Source organism: Carassius gibelio, chromosome B15 (assembly GCF_023724105.1).
Source record: "Carassius gibelio isolate Cgi1373 ecotype wild population from Czech Republic chromosome B15, carGib1.2-hapl.c, whole genome shotgun sequence".
NCBI lineage: Eukaryota > Metazoa > Chordata > Actinopteri > Cypriniformes > Cyprinidae > Carassius > Carassius gibelio.
The window spans coordinates 15,331,715-15,357,079 of NC_068410.1; the positions used below are offsets into that span (position 1 = coordinate 15,331,715).

Here is a 25,365-nt window from a genome sequence, read left to right on the forward strand (position 1 = left end):
CAGGTCATCATATCTCTCGCTGACCAGGGCCAGAAAAACTGAAAAAAAGAAAGAAAATAAATTACAGTTTTAACATTTTGATGCAATGAGCATGTAGAAAAAAGTAAGTTCTAGTCGTGGTAGTATAAAAAATTTACAAACATTGTTCTGTAGTAATTTATGTCAAATAAATCTTATTTTGTCCTTTGAAGGTTCTCTGAACCATAACAGTTGAGCTAAGAGCTCAACCGCTGATATATAACATAAATATCCACTCCATTCGGATCACCAAGGGCCCATATAATGCAGTGTAAATGTGTGCTGTGAGTGATGGGTGTGTTTATATGCACTGAAAAGGTCATGTGTCTTTGTTGTGCCTTTGGGAGTGAAAGCAGGCACAAGTGGATTAAGGGGTGAGCTGGTACTGGGGTCCAGCACCTTTAATCCTAATGTTCCCTGCATGCCATACAGTCATTTGCAGTAGTCTGTTTTATGGCCTTTTTTGAGGTACATGACTGCCGTTCTTTTTACATGGTTCTATGTAGTGGAAAAATATGATTTACATTATTAAAATGTTATGTACACTAAGAAATAAAAAATATTTTAAATAACTGTTTACTGAAATGTTCTTTGGGGAACCAAAATGGTTCTTCTGTGATATAAAAAAAAAAAAAAAAAAAAAAAAAAACACTTTTCGAACCTTTGGTGTAGCCACATAATGTGCAATTTGTACAATATATATAGCTGTGTTAAACATGACATTCGATTTGGATACAAAGCTACTATAATGAGAAATAATAAATGGGAACGAAACAGCGTCAACTGCACAGTGTGGGTGAATTATCATATTCATATTGGACCAATGGACGTCATGGCGTGAGTTCATTGACTACGCAATAATAAAATTATACCTGAGATTCAGTGAAAAGCATTTAAATTTGGCACATAATTGTGCTACAAACCCCAAATGTCTCTAATTATACAAGTTTAAACCGTATGAAATAATTCTTACACTAAATATGCTATTCAATACACAAATCACCACCTTTATGAATATTTACCATGAAGTTACTAATATAAAAGCACTAATTATATTAATCATGATATTTTGGGAAATTTGGTATTCATAAAATAATATATTTATTTAATAAATTAACATATTTGTTTCATTGCAAATGTTTGGGTAGTAAGTGCATATAATTTAATATTGCTATGATACTACCCTTATGAATATTAACCATGGTTTTACTACAAAAAAAAAAAAAACATGGTTACTATTGTTAAATTGGCACAAGCTGATTGGTAAATGTTGCATTCGCAGCCAATGAGCTTACTGCTTTACATTTAAATGGCTGGTTTTAACTCTAGCATTTTGCAGTGCGTAGTGTTGTAATGGTACCAAATGTTCAGTATTCAGTACCAATACCAATGAAAATCCACGGTTCTCTGTATTAATTTCAGTACCAAAGCAAAACCCAAACACATGCTAATAAAAAATTTGACTATACTTTCATTTAATCCAAACTGTGTACATATTTAATTTTAAAAGGATTTTAAATTTTAAAGCCAAGAATAACAACTGTTAAATAAAAAAAATAAAATAAAAAAGGCCCATGCTTTACTGACTGATATGACACCATGTTAACCATTTGTACATTCACTAAACACAAATATTTTATAGTAATAGTAAATATCACCATGTCCTCCTGTTTTTTTTTTTTTTTACCTTAATAAAAGTTATAGGAGCATTAAATAGTTCTAATTCATTCTAATGCTCATTATATTAGCATTTACCACGCTTATGCTAACGATCAAATAAGCGCCGAGCCTGCACTGACAAACGCTGCTCAGGCAAAATTACATGAAAATGACACCCATAATTTTCTGAAGACAGTCAGTTTCCTTCAAAAAATATAGAAATAGAAAAGCACCCATACAGGGTTTCGACTTTGACACTTGCAGTGCTCATGTTTATTCAACGAAGTTAATGCTTTTTGGGGAATCTATTTGTGGCGGTCAGTTTTGATATTGTGGCAGGTGCCACAAATTAATCAATGTATCGGAAACACAATGAAACTTCTTAAACTCACTTAATCTGGGTGTCTGCCTTTGAAGTGTTTTGGTAGCTTGGTGTGTTTCATACTTTTGATGTCTGTGCTTTTATGAAGAGAGAGCATCTGCGCACCTCTCGGATAGCGCATCAAGAACCGGGTTGACTGGGTACTCGGTACCACCGGTACTTAAAAAAACTGATATTTTCATTTTTGTAGTACCGACTTGGTACTGAAGTACCGGGTCTTTTAACAAAACTAGCAGCACCATTTCAGAGTTTTTCAATAATCAAAAACTATAGTAATAACCAACAGCAGCAGCAGTTGTATTGTATCGTACTGTAGATCTATTCCTACAAGAGCGAATACATTAACATTGTTATATCCATTACCATGCTAAAATCTTTCGAGATTTGTCATAATAGAACTGTGTGTGGTTCTACTAATGGTAATCAATGCATGAAAAAAACATAGTTACTAATACTATAATAAAGCTCATCTTCGTAAGTGCGTATGGCAGTTCCTTTTTTGTTTTTATTTTAGTTTAGACCTCCATTTTTCATCACAAATAACTTAAGCTTTATAGAAAAAGCATTGTGACCTCTTAATTGAATAAAGAGACAGCAAACTATAAATCTGCAGGATTGCAGCATTGCAGTAAAGTGTTGTAGATTGAATATTTCTTACATTTTGACAATGCATATTATTGCTATTATTGTTAAAAGCATAGATAGTATGGACGAACTATGGTTCATTTTTAAGTTGGCAAATGCAAAGTAGAATCATGGACTGAAGAGCCTGGACATTAATGGATTATGGTGATTTATGGTTGAATGTGGTTTCAGAATTATTTTAAATATGGAATATTATTGGTAACTGCCAGTGTTACTGGCTTCTGTCCTTACATTTTTCATTTGATCTATCTATCTATCTATCTATCTATCTATCTATCTATCTATCTATCTATCTATCTATCTATCTATCTATCTATCTATCTATCTATCTATCTATCTATCTATCTTTATATATACTATTACTATAAGAAAAAGTATGTAGTGGCTATAAAAAGAAGCTGTCTAAATATAGCTATATTGCTAGTTAACAGACTAAGTTAAGTGTTAATTATTTGAGATTCCAATATGCAATGTAAAATTCTTGATCTTGCAACATTTTTATTACAGTATATATATCCTCCCAACCATGTAAAAGTTTTACAGTATGACAATTAGCCCATTCTATTGAGGCTAAACGTTGTGCTCCCTGATACACATTTATGGCTTGCTGAAATGCTCTTTGTGAACCTGGTCATGTGCAAATTTTAGTGAGTTTATAAGTATGCATGCACCCTGTTGGTCTCTCATTAAAGTAAAGCTGCTCACTTTGTGGTACTTTGCAATCTTCCGCACTCACAATAGTAGAGCGGAATTCAGGGCACAGGCCCGTGACTGGAGGGTGCAAGCTTTACTTTAGGAAAGGAGTAATTTGATTAAATCTGCACTGTTTCAGTCCAAAACCTATGTGAGCTAAATCAAAGAAAGTGGATTAACTCTTCCACTGGATAAAGCTGATTAAACTGGTAAACAAAATCACAGTTGTATATGAGTTTGGTAGAAATGGTTGTTTTAAACATACCGAAAGCTAATTATATCCATAATGTCCAGTTGCATTTATGGTTTTGGAATGTCTGTATTTTTCTGTGATGCTAAAATATTTGTGAAAGTGTTTCCTGTACTGATTGAATCTACAAAATCAATGCTTTTACGAAATAATTTTACCTGACTTGTGAGCTTACAATCTGTCTTCAGTGTGATAAGAGAGAAAAGATGGAAATTTGACATTTATTTGATCAAAAATACTGTAAACCAAAAATGTTGACCTTTTATATTTTAAATGTTTTTATTTCAATATATTTTAAAATGTAATTTATTACTGTGACGGCGAAGCTGAATTTTCAGCATCAATACTGTAGACTTCAGTGTCACATCCGTCAGAAATTATTCTAAAATGATGATTACTTTCAATGTCTTGTTTTTATTTAGTATGTGGTAAGGAAGGAAGGACAGAGAACACAGTTTTTGTAACCTACTTTTTCTTACATTTTACTGTTACCGAATCACTTAGCTTTTCATGCAGTGTCTCCTTGGTGGAGAATGCACTGTCAGCAGGTCCTTTGATGCCGGAGGTGATTTTCCTCTTCATTGAGGCACTGAAGCCATGCTAACTCTGATAGAGGAGAGAGTGCTCTATGGCTGTGGTGGAGCTTGCTGAAGAAAATCCATTCCCCCATTATATTTTCTGCTGAGGCAGGTACAATGACCTTTAGCATTCCGATAGGTCATCCACAGGCATGTGACGTGCTTGTGCATTGATTGCTAAAACTCTGGATCTTATATTGTAAAAGCCATCCAAGTGTGAATTAGCTGAGATCAATGAGGTGCGTGGATAAGCCTCTTGTCATCTCATTATGTGCTTGGCCGTTCCTTTTAAGTAATAATTACCTGAGAACTTTCACAAGTCCAGCGTTTGGGAAACTATCCAAGTCTTAACAACAAATGTTTGTTAAATGGGACAATGAGCTGTTTGACACCTCACTTTGATTGTAGTTTTAAGGGACAAATGTAGACTAAAATCTGTACATTTTGGGTGGTGTGGCATGGCACGTGATGTTAGAACTTCTGAGGATGTAGATTCAAACCTTGCATGCTAAAGTTCCTGATTCCACTCTCCATTTTTCCTCATTAGTACATTTAATAAAACATAAAATTATTTTATTTTATAGATTAAAAAAATAATAATAATTAGACTGTGCTGAATGTGTGTGTTGTCTGTGTCCAGGTGCCCACGGAGTGAGAGAGGAGCCCCAGTTTGTGACGGCCCGTGCAGGAGAGAGTGTTGTTTTGGGATGTGACGTGAGCCACCCCCTAAATGGCCAGCAGACTCCCTATGTGGTGGAGTGGTTCAAATTCGGTGTGCCTATCCCCTTCTTCATCAACTTCCGTTTCTATCCTCCTCATGTGGACCCTGAGTACGCCGGTAAGCACCAGCATCTTTGCAGTGGCCAGAGTTTAATCACAATGAATAATTATGTTCAGAAGGCAATTCATTTTATGTCATCTAAGCATATTGAGTACATGTCTTTTCAAAGAAAGCTGAAATAAAATGTAGATTTTATTAAATTAAAATATTAGTTCACTCCTTTAAAAAAAGAAAGAAAAAAGAAACCTAAAATGAAAATCAGAAAAGTTTAAATTGAAGTTTTGAGAAGTTTTGAGTTTTTTTCTCATGTTTCTATTTTTTCCTTCCAACACGGAATACAAATATATATATATATAAATTTTCTTGCAGTTGTGAATTTATATCTCACAATTCCAACTTTTCTTCTTAGAATTGCAAGATAAGAAGTTGCAATTACCTTTTAATTTTTTTATGCTATGGCAAAAGCATAGCATAAAAAATACATACAAATTAATAAAACAAATTAATAAAACAAAATACTATAATATTATATGACTGAGACCACTTTCCATTGTGCATTATTTTACAATTTAAGATTTTTTTTTCCCATTACAAATGGTATTTCTAGCATCTCAGCTTGAATGAAAAGTTAAATTATGAAATTAGGATGTCTTGCAGATTTTTTCTGCTTTGACATTAGATTTTGAATTACAGATTTTCAGACTTTTGGATCCTTTATGAATCCAATAATTCTAACTAACAAGTACATCACAGTACACCCTCATCAAAACTGTCATAAACCAGGATGGAAATTCTCTGTGGACTTTGCAGCAGGAACAGTGAATTTGGGCTGAGCCCAGGGCTTTAGATTGGGTTTGATTAAATTGACCTGCTTGTGACAGATTAAGAGAAAACTGTTAACTGTAAACAAACCATTAAAAGTTCTTGCCATACCATTAGTCTTCCTTTTGAATTCTGAAGTGTTGCACTTGATCTAATGTGTTCATTTTGTGTGAGTGAAAGCACGTTTTTTTCTATGTTTACTACTTAACGTGAAAGGGAGTCCTTTGTCCGACCCAGAGAAAAAGAGAGTGTGAGCGGCCCTTGACATGGATTGTGAAAAGCTTTAGTAATGGCTGCCTGCTAGCATGGCACTCATTCCTTTTCAAGGTGCATTACAGAACCTTAATTACAGCAGATCTGCTGCTGGCCGTCTGGGTGAAAAATCAGCTATTGTCAGCACTTCTCAAAGCACACACTCTCCACGACACAGGGTGCAAAGCTGTGTAAGACAAATCCATCTCTGTGATTGTCTGAAATTATTTGATCACTTAACTGCTATGTTACACTTCATTCAATTGGAAACTTCTGTTGCTTTTTACATTGAGAGATCTCAGTTCCAAAACCTGTTTAACTGCAGTACTGTCTGTGGCCTACATAGGCAGCTACATCGACTGTACTGGGATCGCATTAGTTGAATAATTTGGAACACTGTTTATGGACAGAAACACAAAATGCTCCGCACATTAGTGCACCAGAGACTTAATTCTCAGCAAGCTAACAATATATACAGTATACTCTAACTAACATTAAAATACATTAAGTGCAAATATTGAGTGAAGTATTCATTATTTTAAACTTAAACTATATAAATATAAACTTACAAACTTATATTTAAAAATGTATTTTATTAAAAAAAATGTATATTAAAAATATACATTAATTATATTATAATATATAACAATACTATTAAAATATATAATTTATGTTTAAAGGAAAAAGACTGAAACCGATTTTGGTCAAAAATGTATTATTTATATTTTTGGGACATTCTAGACATCCTTTATTATTTATTATTTGCAAGTATCAAATTTGTAGTCAATTTTGTTGTTTTCCCAAGAAAATAATAGGTTCTTTTAACTTTGACTTCAAGAAGCCCTGGAGAAACCAAGGCAGAACACCATATAACACCAGTTACTGCTCTTGAGTTGTGAGTTACGGTTTCGGTGTTTGTTTAGCCGCACGTCAATATGGCTTGCAGTTATACAGTGTTATGCCTTTGTTTTATTGTCCATTAAAGTCTTCCACATTTTAATTACAGTATAACTTGTATAATTTCATACATCGATCTGTCACTGAAGCACTTTATTAGACAAAAGAATTAGATATATCGTGATCTACCAAACAGCTCCATATAACCAAGTGCTGTAAAGACTAGATACTTTGACAGCAACACGTAATCGTGAATAATCTTTGACGATTTTTTTTCCTTTTTACAATAGAGATTATTCACCATGCTGTCACGTCTAATTGGATGCATGTGGACTCGAATGCCATCATCAAATCAGTACTAACAGTTCGCAATTAAATCCTACCATTCCTTGTAACCCGATAAAATCATTCCATGGTGATGAACTTCATCTGAGATGTTTAATGCACAGGCATTCTGAGCATTTTCGCTTGCTGGTGCTCACATAAATTCACAAGTCATTTGGTTAGGCTCCACTCATATGTTTAACTTCATGTCTGCATGTTACTACAACGATTTTGTAAATGGTGATCAGCCACCAAATAATGATAATGTGGAAGTTACTGCCTTTTTCCTTGGTGTGACTTCTCACTTTTTACAAACAATGAAAAGGCAGAGTACAGTAACTTCAAAATAAGTGTAAAAAAATCAAGCTCACAATATATATAGCTTTACAGATCTATCACTTTTGCCACTCAGAAATGTTCACGCAGTTATGCTATAGGTATAGGAAGTTTTCGCTCATACATGCTTACCACACACGATCGCAGAGTCAAATCACTCTGTTGCTTTGGGTCCCACAATGGTGTCATAGTGCAATAGTTCCTCTACTCGGAAGGTGCCTGTTATATAGTTATGATCGAAGCTCTGGACTCTGAGCATAACTTGTTTTTCTATAACAAACTATTAAATATTTTCTAGAAAAAAAATCATGCCCTGGCAGTGGCAAATAGCTTTGGTTTTATATTTAATTTGATAGCATTAATGTTATAAGTTGAGATTTTAACTGCTACTATGTAAAAGGAATTCTGCTGGGGGAATATATATATATATATATGTATATATACACACACACACCACACAATTTTGTAACACTTTAAAGAATCAAACAAAAAAACTATATATATCTATAACTTACCCTCTGTTTAGCTGCAAGTATTATAACTGTTCCTAGTTTGTTATTTGTCTAATAAACAGCTTTCATGTCAAGAGCACAATTATGATGCCTTCACATGTTTACTAGTTAGGTAGCTTACTAGGTTTTGGGACAGAGCTACTGTGGTGGTTTATCAGATGTGTGGTTTTAATTGAACCTGTCCCTCCCCTGTCGGGCCAAAAGAGGGCATGCTAGTGTGTGCCAGGTCCAGTCACGTTTCCACTGTCACTTCCGGGGCTTGATCGTGCCTCGCCGGGGCTTCCTTGGGGCCAACGGGCAGGTTTTTTTGGCCCGATGAAAGCCTTGGGCCAAAGCGAGCCAGCTGGGGCTAGAGGATTAGTTATGAACAAAGCCGGAGTTACTCCGCGACTGGAGAGGGTCAGCATCTCGCAGCATTTCAGAAAGATAACAGCTATAACACCAGCATTAAAAACTTTTAAAAATAAGTTGAGCTCAAAACTCACCTTCAGTCATCAGCGAGTGTTTGAAATAATTTTAATTTCATCCGATGTGGATTATAATCACCATAAAAGGCAGAAATATTTATAAGCGATGCAAAAGACTATAAACGCTAGGTAGTAAAGTTACCATAGTAAACTGTGACCGCTTGAAGAAAGCAGATGTCAGCCTCTTATTCTCTATCACAATCGTGTAGTAACATATTTTATCAGTCATAAGTCTCATCTCGAGAGTTTAGCTCCACTTAGCCTATGTCATGAAAATATAATAATGGTTTTTGTTTGGGAGCTTTTATAAAAATAGAGAAATTATCATTAATTCTAAATGTGATGTATGTGACTGCAAATAAACAGAAACTGACTGAATAACCAGGCTATTTTCATAACGCTTAAGCGTAAATAAAATAGAAATACACTTATTTCTGTGTGACTAATTTTCAATACTGATAAATAAATTAATTATGCTCAATGTATCACTTATAGTAAAACATTGATGCTTTTGAATTTAAATATTTAACAAAAGCATGCAAACAAAAGGCTGCTGTTATCGTGTTTGTTTTGTGTTTGCGCATGTTCAAGTTCAACTTCTCTTAGTTGGTGAAATGATGGGGTTGCATGATGTTGTTCCTGAGAGGCATGTAAAGGGTGAGTTTTAGTGAAGCGCAGTGGAGCTTCTGGCTCGACAGCGGAAATGCAGCGGTATTAGCCCCACCCGGCCCGTTTAAAGCACTGGCAAGCACTGGCCTGACAGTGGAAAAGCGGCTAATATTATTAATGAGAGGTTTAAAGCTCAAAAAAGGCCAGGAAAGAACTGACTTGTGCTTCACATCTTTATATTGCAATTTGTCATTAAATCCTCTTCAACCGTAAAATAAATAATTGATTTTAGTAAGGGAGAAAAAGTGGGAAGTGAATTAACAATCATTCTACTGTTTAGTTGTGGCCTCATTACATTTTAAATTACATATGAGATCTAATGTTCAGTTCCAGGCTTCCCATCGGTGTGACTGTATATCATTGTCTCCTGTGGGTACTACAGCATTGCAATGGCAGCTCATTTCGTATTGTTCCTTTACGCCACGAGGCTTTAGTCTCACAGTTTGGCTGGACCCACACACAATTACCATTGAACTCCAAAAGGCTATTACTGTAATTCACAATGCAATTTTCTGCTGCAGAATTCCCAAACTCTCTCCCTGTTGTCGACTGCCAGAGCTCCGGGTCTGATTCCTCGACCAATTTAGCATATTAGAGTCCTCATTGTCTTGCAGACGGACAATCTATGCAGCAATCATTGCAGCAGTTTAGATGTGATTTACACAGGCTCTCCTAAAGTGAGTCTTAGCTAGAGGCAGATTGCATTCATTCAGGATGGGCCTGTTTCAGGCCCCTAAAACACAGTGTACAAATCCATCCCCAGTCATAGCTGGCAAGGGCCTGCATGAGGATTTTGGTAATAAAGCACCTAACGAGTTTGTTAATGAACGGCCCTGTGTGATTAGAACGCAGAGTGCTGTGAAAACAAATGCGATCTTCTGAGGTGAGTCCTCACAGACTTCTGCTGGTATGAAGCTTGTATATATATTAACTACTATTCAAAAGTTTGGGATAAGTTTTTTTTTTTTTATCAAAATGTTGTAAAAACAGTAATTAGTGAAATTATTTATTTTTAATGAATAATTGTTTTATAAATATTTTTTTTTCCTGTGATGGCAAAGCTGAATTTTCAGCATCATTGCAGTCTGCAGTGTCACATGATCCTTCAGAAATCATTCCAATATGCTAATTGGCTGCTAAAGAAACATTTCTTATTATTATCAGTGCTGATGACGTTATTATCAATGTTATTAATATTATTGTTGAAAACTTGAATGATAAATTCAAGTTCAAAAGAAAATCATTTATTTTAAATAAATATATTTTTTTGTGACTTAATAGATATCTTTACTGTCATTTTTGATCAATTTAAAGGGGTCATAAACTGAGAAACTAAAATTCCCTTGATCTTTTGACGGTTCCATAACACTTTTTCATTAGTCTAAAAACAGCTTATATTGATGGCAGTCTGCCAAAACAAAAGCTTGTGGAATGTTCTACTCTATGATGTAATAGTGTAGCTAAGCACTGCCTCCAGAGAAGAAGATCAATGCCTGCTTTTACATCACTGCCTGTGTAGCCCCGCCCATTGATTCGTGCATGTAGTATTTATGAGAGAGGCGACCATGCAGGTCTATGCAACTAAATTAACAAGATGCTGTGCAGTGCCAAATTGTGAAAAAACAGTATATGCTTTGCCTTTCTTTTGATCCCAGCATTAGGAAAGAATGGATTAACTTTATTTTTAATGAAGATCCAGACTGCGTCAGTAAGAACTCAGTCCTTTGTTCACTTAATTTTACCACAGGTTAGTTTACAAACAAGGCACAGTTTGATGCGAGACTTTCAGAAAGTTTGAAACTAAAAGACGATGCTGTGTCGACTATATTGGATCAGACAGTAATGTCGCAACACAAGTGTGAGTAACTCTTAAGGAACTCAAGCTGCGTCAATCAACGATTTGGGGAACGCATTTAGCTTGAGCGACTCTGAATTTCATAGAAGAGCGTGACGTCACGGGCGGGGTGATGTTTTGTGCATGTCATTCTGTCTTGTCAGTCTTATTTATTGTTGTTTGTCACTATTAGCTCCTCAAAGAGTAAGCAGTAGTCAAAGAGCAAAGCTAAGATGAGACATCTGAAAGGTGAATCCAGATCGTGTTTCAGATTGTCTGTTCATCACGAGTGGGAATACACGGCCTGTGATCAAGGCATGCTGTTTCGAATCTTGAGGGAGCCAACTGCCTGCACTGGTACAAGGTAGTGTGGACGCTTCAATCCTGGAGGACTCTCTCGAGGGGGAGTCTTCGCCAGCATTCCTCGCGGTGTTGGTCCCGCTTTCGCCGAGGAGGAGCGGCGCCTGAACTCGCTGGGTTCGCAGCTAAGATCTGCTGGAGGGTATGAAGACGGGCGCGTCCCTATCTCCTACCTCACCCGCCAGATCTGCCCGATCTCCAGGTGCGGAAGCCCGAGTGCTTCGGACCTTCCCCCCGAGTGATGGCCGTGATGCACCGCCTTTTTTTCTCCGAGGAAATTGAAACGGAGGGCGTCGATGAGCTCGCAGTTGCACAAACATAAGCTTCATAAACATCAGTTGCACAGACAAACAGTTATACAAGCATCAGTTTCACAAGCATATTATGCCTAACGAGCAGCATTGATGAGGAGCGCAGCTCACGCAGTCAGCTCTCGGGAAAAAAATAAGGGGGCTGACTGTGCTTCTCACATATCTAAGGACGGGGCGAAGACGGTTCTGCCTATCTCCACCCATATTCCCTAGATTTAGGGTTCATTCTCGAGGTTCGGAAGCACGTGCAGTGGTACCATCCCCCTCTGTAAACTCGCAGCTGCAGCTACTTATCTCTGAGGATATTAATATTGTTTGTATGACTAAGCGGCTGGCGTGTTGCCGAGGCAATGCGCGTATTACATAATTTTTCAGTTTTGATGTAAATCTTACCAAGACCAGACCATCTTTACTCGTCTGATTGGTTAACTGCATTAATTCTGAGGAATTAAATTTAGTATCTATCTGACTATGAGAAGTTAGATATGAATTATACCAACAAGGCAGACCGTGTTTACTCATCTGATTGTTTGTTTGCATTAAATTCTGAGGAAAATAATGACATTTATCTCACTCTGAGAATTATATATACTGGAGAGACTGCTGGGCGGGAGCAGCCCTCTCAGTCTATAGTCAGAGCATTGCCGCCCGCGCTCCCCCTGCGTTTGGACCGGAGGCTGAAGCAACGCTCTGAACCAGGGTTTTTCCCAGCCTAAGGCGGATCTGAGGGCCATACTTCAGGCTTTGAGGCCCTCGGTTAAGAAGTCCTGACACGTTTAGGTCACAACTGCAGAGGGCGTCCCCTACTGGGGTAGAGTGGCGTACACCGCATTACACAGTGCCCGTCTCGCCTCAGCGTCCTCTTGGGGCCGGTCTGCCAACCTCCGCCAGTGTTCCAGGGTGCAGCGGTCCCCAGCGAGCATCGTTCCCTTTGGGGGCCTCTTGCACCAGAGGTCAGTCTCGAGAGACTGATTCCCTTAGAAGATTATTTAGCAGAGTGGAAACTACTGCCAAATGCATCTCAATGGGTCCTGCACACAGTAGAAAAAGCTACCGTATTGAGTTCGGCTCTGCGCCGCCGATATTCAACGCGGTCATTCCGATGATAGTCGGCCCCAGGCAGGGTCTGGTTATGGAACAGGAAGTGAAAACCCTATTAGAGAAGGAGGCCATCGATGTGGTCCCTCCTCAAGACAGGGAGTCCAGGTTCTACAGCCGGTATTTCACAGTTCCAAAGAAGGATGGGGGGGTTGCGTCCGATAATAGACTTGAGGGTCTTAAATCGTTCAGTTATGAGATTGAAGTTCAAAATGCTCATGATCAAGCATGTTGTAGCTCAGATCAGGTCCGAGGATTGGTCTGTCACAATATATCTCAAAGATGCATACTTCCACATATCCATCCTTCCACAACACAGGAAGTTTCCGAGGTTCGCTTTTGGGGGTGAAGCCTACCAATATCGAGTACTTCTCTTCGGCCTTGCACTCTCACCCCGCACATTCACAAAATGTGTAGACGCGGCTCTGGTTTCCCTGCACATGCAGGGCATCTGCATTCTCAACTATTGGTTAATTTTAGCTCAGTCAGAGCAGGTTGCGGCTCGGCATCGAGATGTCGTCCTCGCACATATGGGGGAGCTGGGTTTGAGACATCCTACATGATACCTCTTGGCCTGCTGTAAATGAGACCCTTACAGTGGTGGCTCAAGACCAAGGGATTTTCCCCGAGGGGCAATCCACTTCAAAATATCAAGGTCACTCGGCGCTGCCTCCATGTCTTAGACACGTGGAAGAAACCTTAGTTCTTGAATCAGGGCCTGGTGCTGGGAGCTCCTTGTCACCGTGTAATACTAGCGACAGATGCATCCATCACTGGCTGCGGTGCAGTCATGAGTGCCCACCCTGCCCGTGGTCTGTGGAGCGGTCGCCATCTGACATGGCATATCAATTGTCTAGAAATGCTAGCAGTTTATCATGCACTGAAGCACTTTCTCCCAGACCTAAGGGGTCACCATGTGTTGGTGCACACTGACAACACATCAGTGGTCTCTTACATCAACCACCAGAGAGGTATGCGTTCGCGCCCCTTGTACTAGCTGGCACACTAGATCCTTGTGTGGTCCCAGAGCAAACTCCTCTCGTTAAGAGCAGTATATATTCCTGGGAAACTACATGTGGGAGCAGACATACTGTCGAGGCAGGGGCCGAGGCCTGGGGAATGAAGGGTTCACCCCGAGCTAGTGAAGCAGTTATGGACAGTTTTTGGCAGGGCTCAAGTAGACCTTTTTGCAACCTTTGGTTCCCTCTAGTTCATCCAGCTCCTCTGGGACTGGACGCTATGGTACAGACCTGGCTGAGGCTGCGTCTGTATGCCTTTCCCCCTATTGCTCTGCTCCCGGGAATTCTGGCGAGAGTACACCGGGACGGGGTCCATCTGTTATTAGTGGCCTCGTTCTGGCTGGGCCGAGCATGGTTCGCTGACCTGGTCTCGCTCCTCAATGACTCTCCATGGGAGATACCGATCAGGAAAGACCTACTCTCACAGGCGCAGGGTACAATAATTCACCCTCACCCAGAGTTGTGGAAGCTGTGGTGTGGCCCCCTCCTCCAATCCAGAGATCCTTCAACAAGGAAACTGTATGCCTTGAGGTGGGAACTCTTCAACTCATGGTGCAGAGACAGCCAGCTAGACCCAGCAAACTGCCCAGTTGGTACAGTTCTGGAGTTCCTACGGGCCAAGCTCTCTGCAGGGTTGACCCACTCCACGTTGAAGGTTTACGTGGTAGCCATTGTGGCCTACCACGCTCTTCTCGATAGCCAGTCTTTGGGAAGACAGTTAGACAGTTAGTTACACGTTTCCTCCACGGATTGCTGAGACTGAGACCTCCAGTACGGTCCCGTGTTCCACCCTGGGACTTGGGTGTGGTGTTAGAGGCTCTCTGCAAATCTCCTTTCAAACTGATTCAAGATATCTTGCAGATATCTGACTCTTAAAACCGCCTTTCTGTTGGCCATTACCTCTCTGAGGAGAGTAGGAGATTTGCAGGCCCTCTCAGTGGCCCCTACCTATCTTGATTTTGCACCTGGAATGACAAAAGTGTTCATATACCCTTGAGCGAGATATGTTCCTATGGTGCCCTTTATCACACCACAACCTGTAGTGCTGCAGGCCTTCTGTCCTCCTCCCTTTCGGGAGCCCGACCAAGAGAAGCTAAATTGTGTGTGTCAAGCTCGAGCGCTGGATGCATACGTCCACAGAGCTGCCCTGTGGAGAAAAACGGACCAATTGCTTGTATGCTTGTACCCCAAGAGGGGTTTCCTGCTTCTAAGCAGACCGTTAGGTGTTGGATAGTTGAGACTATCAGCGCCACTTTGAGTTCTCTGGTCGTCCCTCGCTGTTGGGAGCCAAGGCTCAGTCTACACGGGGTATGGTGGCCTCCAAGGCCTTTCTAGCAGGTGTGTGCATGCTGGACATCTGCAATGCTGCCGGGTGGTCCACGCCTCCTACTTTTGCAAGATTCTATGGCTTAGACATGCCAGTCAATCCAGGCACTTCAGTCCTTTTGTCCTAAGCTGTGCTCTACGGATACAAACTAGGCAGGGGTTTGGTAGTCTGGCAGCTTTGGTACTCTTTCCCCAGTGCGTTGTTCGACGCAGCTCGAGTTCCTGAAGAGGAACGTCTCCAGGTTATGTATGTAAACCTAGTTCCTCGAGGGAACGAGACTCTGTGTCTCGAGGCCATACCCCCGGCACCCCTGCCGGTGCTTGCTGGTACTCGAAGCTGAAGCCAGCTGCGCGGCTCGTGCCTTTATAGCTTCTTGGTCACTTACATCACCCCGCCCGTGATGTCACACTCTTCTATAAGACAGATTGGATATGATATTCAGAGTCGCTCATGCTTAACGTGTTCCCCAAAGCGTTGTTCGATGTAGCGTCTCGTTCCCTCGAGGAAATAGGGTTACACTAGGATTTCTTTTCAAGAAACACTATTCTGGTTTAATGTTACTAAACAGGTACATTAAAGGTGCCATAGAATGCATTGATACAGTATTTTAAATTTTTCTCTGATGTTCTCAGAGCGTGTATGGAAAGTTTTATCTCAAAATACCACACATAATTTTTTATAGCTTCTTGAAATTGTCACTTTTAGGGTATTACTGACCTCACACATTGCTTCCAAACGAAATTTTTAACTACCACATTCCTATTCAAAATCTTTCTGGTAGCACGTGAAGACAGCATTAGTGACAATGGTAGCTTTAGCAACATTAGCCTTACAGTGAGCCAAGAAGCTTTTTTGGAAAACAAAATATGTGGTGTAATGCTTACTTAGTCTGGAGTCTGGACGTTTGATCAAGAAGCGTTGGTATCGATCCCTCTTTCAGAAGCAATCTTTGCACAACTACAGTGCTGAACTGAGCCTCATTTTTCTGAGGCAGTCATGTCTGGTGTAAAATGCTAGCACAAATGTATGGGACTTTTCTGGGGTTTTTTTTCAGGGACATTTCCTTCGAAAACGAAATGTTACCACTGTGTATTCAGCGGTCTATGGAGACTCCTATGTTCGTTGGTGCATCCCAACACACAACACTTTTAATGGCTCTTTGGTGTTGATATTGTACCTCCAGCAGCTACAGCTTGAGAACAGTAATGGCGGACCGCAGCTTGTCACTCAGGGCTGTGTATATGCTAATACGGCAGAGAGCGTCACAAATGGGTGGTACGTTCACCGACTGTGTAATCATAGTCTGGAACTGCTTGTGTAGAGAGACTGTTTATGATTTTTTGGAATTATAAAACAATTATAAAACAAAACACTGCGGCAACACGACCATGTTCAAAAACCTTATAAAAGTGATTTTTGCATTTTATGACACCTTTAATATTTGGTTACATGTGCTACGTACTAAAACACTAAAATACAAATAAAAACAAGAACTGTTTAAAATGACTAAAATGCAGTTACTGATTAGTTATACCATTAGTTGAAAATTTTAAGTTAAAATACACTGACATAGAACATGTTAAAACGTGTTCAAATACACTGGCAGTTGATGCAATCCTTTTAGCAGTGGCTTCGAGAACGTCTTTTATTTGCTGTAACATTCAGTGTGAAGATGCTCTCTAACTTTGATGCCAATGCCAGATCCCATCAGTACTTTATCACCCCGCACAAAAATAGCTGTGATTTTGAAGGCCTTATTTTTTTACTCCAAGACCGCAGCCTCCTCTGCCCCGTGCTGTATTGATTTTCTGCTCTGGAAACCTGCTGTTTCCTCTCTCAGGTGCAGCTGTGATCCCGGGGCTATGATATCTAGTGCTCACTTCACAGCAGTATGAAGTATGAAGGCCAGCTGGAGTCTGAGATGCTCACGGTGAACGTTCGAAAACATTAAATCCCAGCTAAAGTCTTCAAAAATGCAAATGGGTTACTGTATTTTGATAGTGACCAGCTCTGGAATGGCTTAGATCAGTCAGAAAGATGCTTGACTGCTCAAATTTCTCTCACTTTCTGTGACTATTTGTATTGTCGGTGTTGCTAAGCCTCTTAGTACAGAACGTGTAACACTCAGATGTGAGCTGTGATACTTTGTTCTTTTCTATTTCAAGTGAAGCACACATTTCATCCGATAGTGTAGGAGGGCTGAAATCAAGGGAAGATTGCTTTGCTTGTAATGTTATACATTGCTCCACTCGCTGGCTTTCTGCGTATCGTTTAATCATTTTGTGAACTGTGAAACTGTCACTGGTGAAACCTTAAAAATACTAAGTTTCTGTATGAAATAAATAAATAAATATGAAATGAATTGAGAGTAAAGAAATGCATAAATAAATATTTAAATAATTGTATTTATTTTGCATAGACTTTAAGCTATGTAACATTCATGGAGTTACTATTTTAACATTCAGTGGGCGTTTTTTTTCTTCTTCTCTCTCTCTTTATATGTTGGAGTGATTAACTGTAATCATAATGGCAATACTGGGCTTTATTTCATGGAGATAGCAACTAATAATAATCTCCACCAACCAATATTACACAGACAGCTAATTAAAACATAAATTTCCTGTTTCAGCAGAGCGCAGTATGCAGTGACAGCATAGTAAGAATCATTTTAAACAAGGCAGATTAAACTGTAGACCCTGAAATTCATCTATCTTGTTTGTTAACGTCAGTGCATTTGTTACATTGTCATTTACTGGTGCCGCTGTCTGTCATGTCAGTTTTTTTGGATGCAACATTCTTCACATTAGCACTATGTGTGACACATTGCAATGAGCCTTTTTCATGCAACACGAGAATGAACTTAAAATGATTTTTACTTAAATTGTCACTTCGAATTGATAGTCTATGCAAGAATAGTTTCATGTACAATTTATACGTAAATTCTCCTCATGGTTTAATAAATTATTTTTTTTCTGTTGATGCTGCTTTGTATTTATTTCCTCTTTTAATTTAAAGTATTTGAACTTACTTACAAAGCATCACTACAGCTATGCTAGTGTTATTTCAGTACAAATGTACTATACAGTATATTATATTTTTTCTTAATATTTTTAGATACTATTTATTTGAACACTTAATTTAAATTTTATTTCAAATGTTTCTTAATTTTATTATTTTATTATTATTTTACTATTGAATTGTTCATATAATATTTGTTTATATCATATTTTACTATATAATTTAATTGTTCAATTTGTTGTCATTTGTATTTTGTATAAATGCAAATTACTATTTCTGTTTAATTATGCTTATTTCAGTTTTATTCAAGTTTAGTTTGTATTTATTTCTAGTTCCAGTTTATTTAAAATGTTTTAGCTTAAACTTATTTCAGTTAGTTGCCAAACCAACATTCCTAATAATAATAATAATAATAATAATAATAATAATAATAATAATAATAATAATAATAAGTGTTTTAATTGATTAATTTAATTAACAAATAATTACTTTTAAATAACAACAATAACTCTGCATGCAAAAAAAGGTTCTCGCACAAATACATTCGTCTGATTCACAGAGACATGCAAACATAAATGTGTTCATACTATATGAGATATAAACTGTGTGTGTGTGCATGCTAAGTGAACGTGAGCTTGTCTTTGACTGCAGTGAGTCCATTGCCGCAGTCCCACTCTGCTCTCCTTTTTTTCCTGTGTGTTTTCAGGTAGAGCCAGTCTGCATGGCAAGGCGTCTCTGCAGATCGACCAGGTGCGCTCAGAAGACCAGGGCTGGTACGAATGCAGGGTCCTCATGCTGGAGCAACAATACGACACCTTCCACAACGGCAGCTGGGTTCACCTCACAGTCAACGGTGAGAACCTCGCCACTTTCACCACACTAGTACTGTCAAAGACACGCCTATCTATCTATCTATCTATCTATCTATCTATCTATCTATCTATCTATCTATCTATCTATCTATCTATCTATCTATCTATCTATCTATCTATCTATCTATCTATCTATCTATCTATCTATCTATCTATCTATCTATCTATCTATCTATCTATCACCAGTTCTATTCTGTCGTTCCATCAATCTCAAGTTTGTGCATAAGGATTTGCTTATGTCTGCATATGTTAATGTATGTAGTCTACTCAGTTTCTCTTGAGACTCTGTAACACTGCAGGATGGACCGACGTGCATTTCTCCTCGATTTTCTCTCTCTTTCAGTGTGCTCTCTTCCCCATCCCCTCGTTTTTAATGAATGTCTGCTTTTGGGGGTGGAGTAGGACTAATCGCGACTTGATTTCATATTCATTTCTAATATCAGCAGTTAATCAGAGCTGTGAGGAGTGGAGGAGGATGTGTCTCTTACCACTCATGACTGGCTGCTGCTGTGACTAATATGTGTGGTAGACCCAACAAAAAACAGTCTTCATGCTCTTGTTACAGAAATTAGCAATGTACTCCCTCGCGGTCTAGGTCTGCTGCCATTGTTTCCCTCAGAAAACATTATTGCAGTCTCCCTTGTTAGAGCCAATATTCTCTTTTCTTGTCATATACTTGGCAATAATTTTTCATTATAATGTTAATTATTTAATCCATGTCTGTAATCTTTAAGGTCATAGTTAACTCCTAAATGTTGACACATTTCTAGGAGAATGAACAAAAATACTGATTCTACTCATCCTGCACTACAAAGATGTTTATCCAATCAAATTCACTCCAATCCCTTCTGAAACAGACTAGAAAGTAGCAAATTCGAGTTCATGGCTGTGACTTTCTGTAACAAAACCCTGGCTGTTTGTAGAAATAAAAAGGGGCCATTATTTGATATGCCCTGCCAAAACTTCCTGAATTCAATATTATGAGCCTTTGGGCATGGGCCAGCATTCAAAAGAAACCCATCGGCCTGCTCTGAGATCTGCATGCCCTTATGTCTAATAAACAGAGTAACATTTCACCATGCAGAAGAGCCCTTATCATTTCCATTACACTAATGGAGATGTCTTCCATGGTGCCAAACTACAGAGGCAAATTTGGGGTAGCTCTAGGCTTTGGTCATGTCATGTTCCTCCCTTTCATTCCATATGAACATCACATTTTGCCTGATTTATTATTTATGGGCATGGTTCAGCGCCACTGGAAATATATTATCTCCTCCACGGTGAGTGTTTGCATTTTATTAGATGATGAATTTAATACGATCCATTAAGACAATATGTAAACTATCATGATTCACAGCTAAGTAATCATTGCCTGGGGGTCAATATCCAAAAGGCCGCATATTAATAGTTTCGCAACACCACTGTAGGCTTAAATCAAGTGCTGACACAGCAGATTAATTCCAATACTAGAGTCTTTTTGTATTTGGCTGCACTACATACTGATTCTCACTGTACATCACCTTACATGTATGAGCTGCAGAGGAATTAAAGATAATTATGGTCATCATTAAGGAACCACAGTCTCTTCTCATGGAGGTGAGAAATCGTTAGCGTGTGTTGGTATGTTGGTGATGGTTATTTTATATACTTTTAATGTGAAAGTTTTTTAATATGACCCCAAATAGAATGTTTTTCAGGATATAAAGGCAGCTGTATATTTCCATGTATAAATACATTTAATAAATACAAGATAATGTGGCAAATATTATCTATATTTGACACATTTTTCTTTCTTTGTTTTTAATTTTTTTTTCTACAAAAAAACAAATATATATATATATATATAAATAAAACCCAAACCATTATTATAAATTATCTTACCTGCTGCACTGTCTGCTGCTTTCTCGTCGTCAGACCAATAGCACTTATTTCACTGGTGACTTTGTGTTTGAGGCCACAAATGTTACAAAGCTGTCATTAAGTTGAAGTTATCACACAGTCCTCGCTCAAGCCGCTCACTCGCTCTGTTTCATTACAGAAACAGAATTACATTACAATTACATTACTTTCATTACAGTGTGCTCCTTAGGACTGGAAGCTCCCTCTGCTGTCCATAAGGTGCCTCTGCGCACCAGCCATTTCAAACCCAGCCTCCAGTATTTATGCCACGCCTCCTAATTTGCATACACTCCCCAATCCTCAATCCTAAATGGCTAAATGATTAAATGCCCAATCCTAAATACCAAATTCCCAATCCTAAATCCCCAAATGCCCAATCCTAAATCCTAAATGGCTAAATGACCAAATGCCCAACCCTAAATAGAAAATGCCCAATCCTAAATACAAATGCCCTATCCTAAATACCAAATGCCCAATCCTAAATACCAAATTAATTTTCGACTTGGACTTTAAGTTTCAAATTAACATTTTTAGTTTTGGTTTAAGACTTTTAGTTTTAGACTTTTAGTTTATAATTTGACCCAAAAATCCCTCCATAGTAGTTTTGTTTTGCAATTCCCGTTCCTGTTTTTGTTTTGATGTATCGTTTTGTTTTGCACAGTGTACAATTTTTTAGTGTCAAATTTGGTGAATTTTATCTTGTGTTTTTTTTTTTTTTTTCTTGCTTCATCTTTTTAATTTCTTTTTTAGTTTGGTTTTCGTTTTGTTTTTTGGCTTACTTTTGTTTTTTCTTTTGTTTTGTTTTTCACTTAACTTTTCCACAGACCCCCAGCACTCTTTTGCACCCCTAACCTGTTTTTACTTTGCAAGAAATAGTTAATACCAGCCCAAACAGATGTTTCCTTTAGTACAGTTTGAAGTAAACCAAACAAGTTAGGAAGAGAGCATTACATAGTCACTGCTATAAAAAGTCATATATATGGCAATGAGTACATGTTTGCTGCAGTAAAGTACATAGTTTGGTTATTTTGTATCTCTGCATACAGTTATGCTGATTATTCATTGTGAAATGAAGCAGCACCTGATATTTATTTGGCTGCTGTCAGACGTTGAGTTGTCATCCACAGGAACGGTATAATTAGCACAGCGCTGTCAGCTCTCTGTAAGCACAGGCTATTTGTATATTTAACATATGCCTGTGAGTTGAGACTCATGCATATTCCAAACTTTAAACAATGATACCAGCAAGGGTAACAGTCTGCTGCACCTTGCATCCATGTTGAAAGTCCACAGCCGTTTGCTTGCAGAAATCACTGTGACTTATTTGGAAAGTGCACAGTAGCCATTTCTCCATTTCAGAGCTGCGGCGGGAGAGCAAGCAAGTGAGAGGTACAAGAGAAGGGTGTATTATTGCATGCGGGGTGCGTGTTTGTGTATGTGTGTGTTTTTGGCCCAGGGTGAATGAGTTCAGTGTCTGGCTCGTCTTTTTTCAGCCGGAGAAATGTCACCTGTGCAGCTGTGGCGGGTGGCGCTTGTGCGAACATCTGTGAGGGTTTATTTCACGGCTTCCTATTTCCTCTTTACTGCCGCAGCGGCCATTCATGCCCTCCCTCGTTTGCATTCACGGTCAGTTCGGCAGTTCACTCAGTCACGTCCCCTCACATGCACACACACTCCTGGCCCTTAGGTGCTTTCTCAAATGTCAATATCAGGGATTGTGGTGTGAGATGGTGTGTGGTTTTTATATGTCGTCAGGACGTTTTCCGATAAAGCGCATCTAACAGCCTTTTGGCTAAATGGCTCATGGTCGGATTTGCAAGCAATGCAGCTTTGAATCTAAACGACATAATGCCTGCTTAAAATTCACTACATTGCTTTGATTGCGGACTTGTGAGTGACCTGCAGTCATGGTAGTCTTTGACTGAAATGAAAAAGATATATGTAGATATTGCTCCTCCCAATACATTTTGCCATTAGTTTTTTTATGGGATGTAACCATTTTATGACTTTTAATAAGTATGCTTTAAAGACGATCCTCTAAGGAGTAGTCCATTAGCTGACTTGGTCAGTTTGTGATGAAATGCTTTATGTGCATTTATTATGTAGATAAGATTGAAATGATTATGATTGAAAGTCTTGCTGTTAGAAATAAAAACTAAACTCTAAAATATTTTTTTATAATCAACAACCTTTAGCTTGCTTTTCTATATGCCTTTTCCACCAAATTGGTGCTGGTTCGCATTTTCGCTGACTGAACAACAGCGTGATGCTGTGGATGCTTGATAGCTTTTCAAAACTCATAAACTTCAACAACTGTGTGAAGTGTGTAATAAACTGTATAGTTTCATTTCACACATATTAAATGTATAAATAAAACTGAATTGCATTTTTGAAATTTGCGTTTTAGTATTATCTTTTGCTTAGTCAAATTTTGTTTTGCACAGTGTAGTAATGTTTTGAACTGTTTTGCGCAACCCAGTTTTGTTTTTCATATTCTTCATTTTATTTTCTTTGTGGAATCTCATTTCGTTTTGCACGGTCTAGTTGCAATATTTTATTTTGTGCATTTTAGTTTTGTTTTGCACAAAATTGTGTCATTTTTTTGCCTCAATCTAGTTTTATTTTACACAATATAGTTGTGATTTAGGCAGCCTAGTTTTGTTTTGTGCAATCCTTTTTAATTATTACAATGTAGCCTAGTTTTGTTTCGCACATTCTAGCTTTGTTTTGCGCAAAGTGTATTTTGTGCAATAAAATTTTGTTTTGCACATTCTACTTTTGTTTTGCATTGTTGTTGCTTTATGCAATCAAACTTTGTTTTGCCCATTCTACATTTGTTTTGCATTGTTGTTGCTTTATGCAATCAAACTTTGTTTTGCCCATTCTACTTTTGTTTTGCACAGTGTTGCTTTACACAATCAAGTTTTATTTTGCACATTCTACTTTTGTTTTGCACATTGTTGCTTTATGCAATCAAATTTTGTTTTACACAATATGGTTTTGTTTTTCACAGTCAAGTTTTGTTTTGTGCATTCTGCTTTTGTTAGGAAAACGTCAACTTCTGTTTTTGCAATATCATTTAGTTTTGTACCACAATGTTTTTTCCTCACACATTTTGTTTTGTGCAGCCTCGTTTTGGTTTCACAGTCACTGTTTATCACTGCACCATTAGAACGCCACATTATTTACATTTTTAGAAAGAGACATCACAGCATAATATGCTCAATACTTACCATTCATGTACAGATTCGAGTTGCATCACAGATATGAACACTCTTAAAAGTTTTGTAAGAAACACTGGTGTTCATTGGTATTCAGACTGCCCCACTTGTCCAAAAGCGTCTTTGTTGGGGCAGGTGCTGTCTGGTCTCACAAGGGCAGAAAGTCTGACAGCACTGGTTTCCTGAAGCTGGCTATATTAGCATCCACTTGTGTATGGATCCTATGTGGGCAGTGGCTGTTCTTCCTGCCAGGATGGGTGAGAGGGTGGCTGGCTGCCCGCGTGTTCCCAGCAGGTGTCAGCCGGGCAGATGTACCCGCTCAGAGAACAGTAGTGGCACTGTGGAGATGCTCAGGTCATCACACAGCCCTCCTTCATCAGTGCGGCCGTCACACTCGTCTCTTTCAGAGCATCCTGCCCACACCCATAGTGGCCACAGATCATTAGCTTCTGATACTAAGTACCAATCCAAACCACAATAAGGCTTAGTGGTTAAATATCTGAGCTAGTAAACTGAAGGTTGCAGTTTTGAACCCACAATGGGTCAGATATCATCAGTGTGCCCTTGAGCAAAAAAATTATACAGCCAACATATGGAAGTTCTGTCATCGTTTACTGATTCTCATGTCTTTTCAAACCTGCATGCTGGAACACAAAGAAAAGATTTTGAAGAATATCTTAAGAACTGTTCTTACAAAGAATGATAACTATGTAAAAAACTTTACATAATTTTTTATTTATGTGTGATTCTGCAGACATGAATATCATGAGGATAAATGATTCGGTTGTTTTGTAAATGGGAACTTTGGTGTCTTTTTAATAAGTAATTTTGTCTTGTTTGCCAGTAAAAATATCAAAAATTGTTAGTCATGAGATATTTCCTTCTATGGAGGTCAACAGCAATACGAAACTGTATACTGTACACATCAGTGTCCATGTGTCTATGGTTTTCTAGATCAGTTAATTTTCATAAGGAAATTAGGTTGAGAACACTCTATAGCTCAGCATATGAAATCTGTTTTCCTGGATCATTTTATTTAGGTACTATTAATAAGACATCAATCAGTATTTGAGAGCAAAAGGTTGTTTGCTTGCCAGAAGTTAATGTCTGGTGTGAAGCAC

At 38.4% G+C, this 25,365-nt stretch overlaps 1 protein-coding gene across 7 annotated transcripts in view; it reads left to right on the forward strand.

Annotated features, from left to right (window-relative positions):
- The window catches only part of LOC127973163 (protein turtle homolog B), a 72,725-nt gene that overhangs the window by 11,375 nt on the left and 35,985 nt on the right, over window positions 1-25,365 (forward strand). For all 7 annotated transcript variants that reach the window (XM_052577285.1, XM_052577287.1, XM_052577286.1 and 4 more), the window contains exons 2-3: window positions 4,866-5,063; window positions 18,959-19,105. In XM_052577285.1, the coding sequence (XP_052433245.1) occupies window positions 4,866-5,063; window positions 18,959-19,105 (345 nt within the window). The remainder of the gene's footprint in view (window positions 1-4,865; window positions 5,064-18,958; window positions 19,106-25,365) is intronic.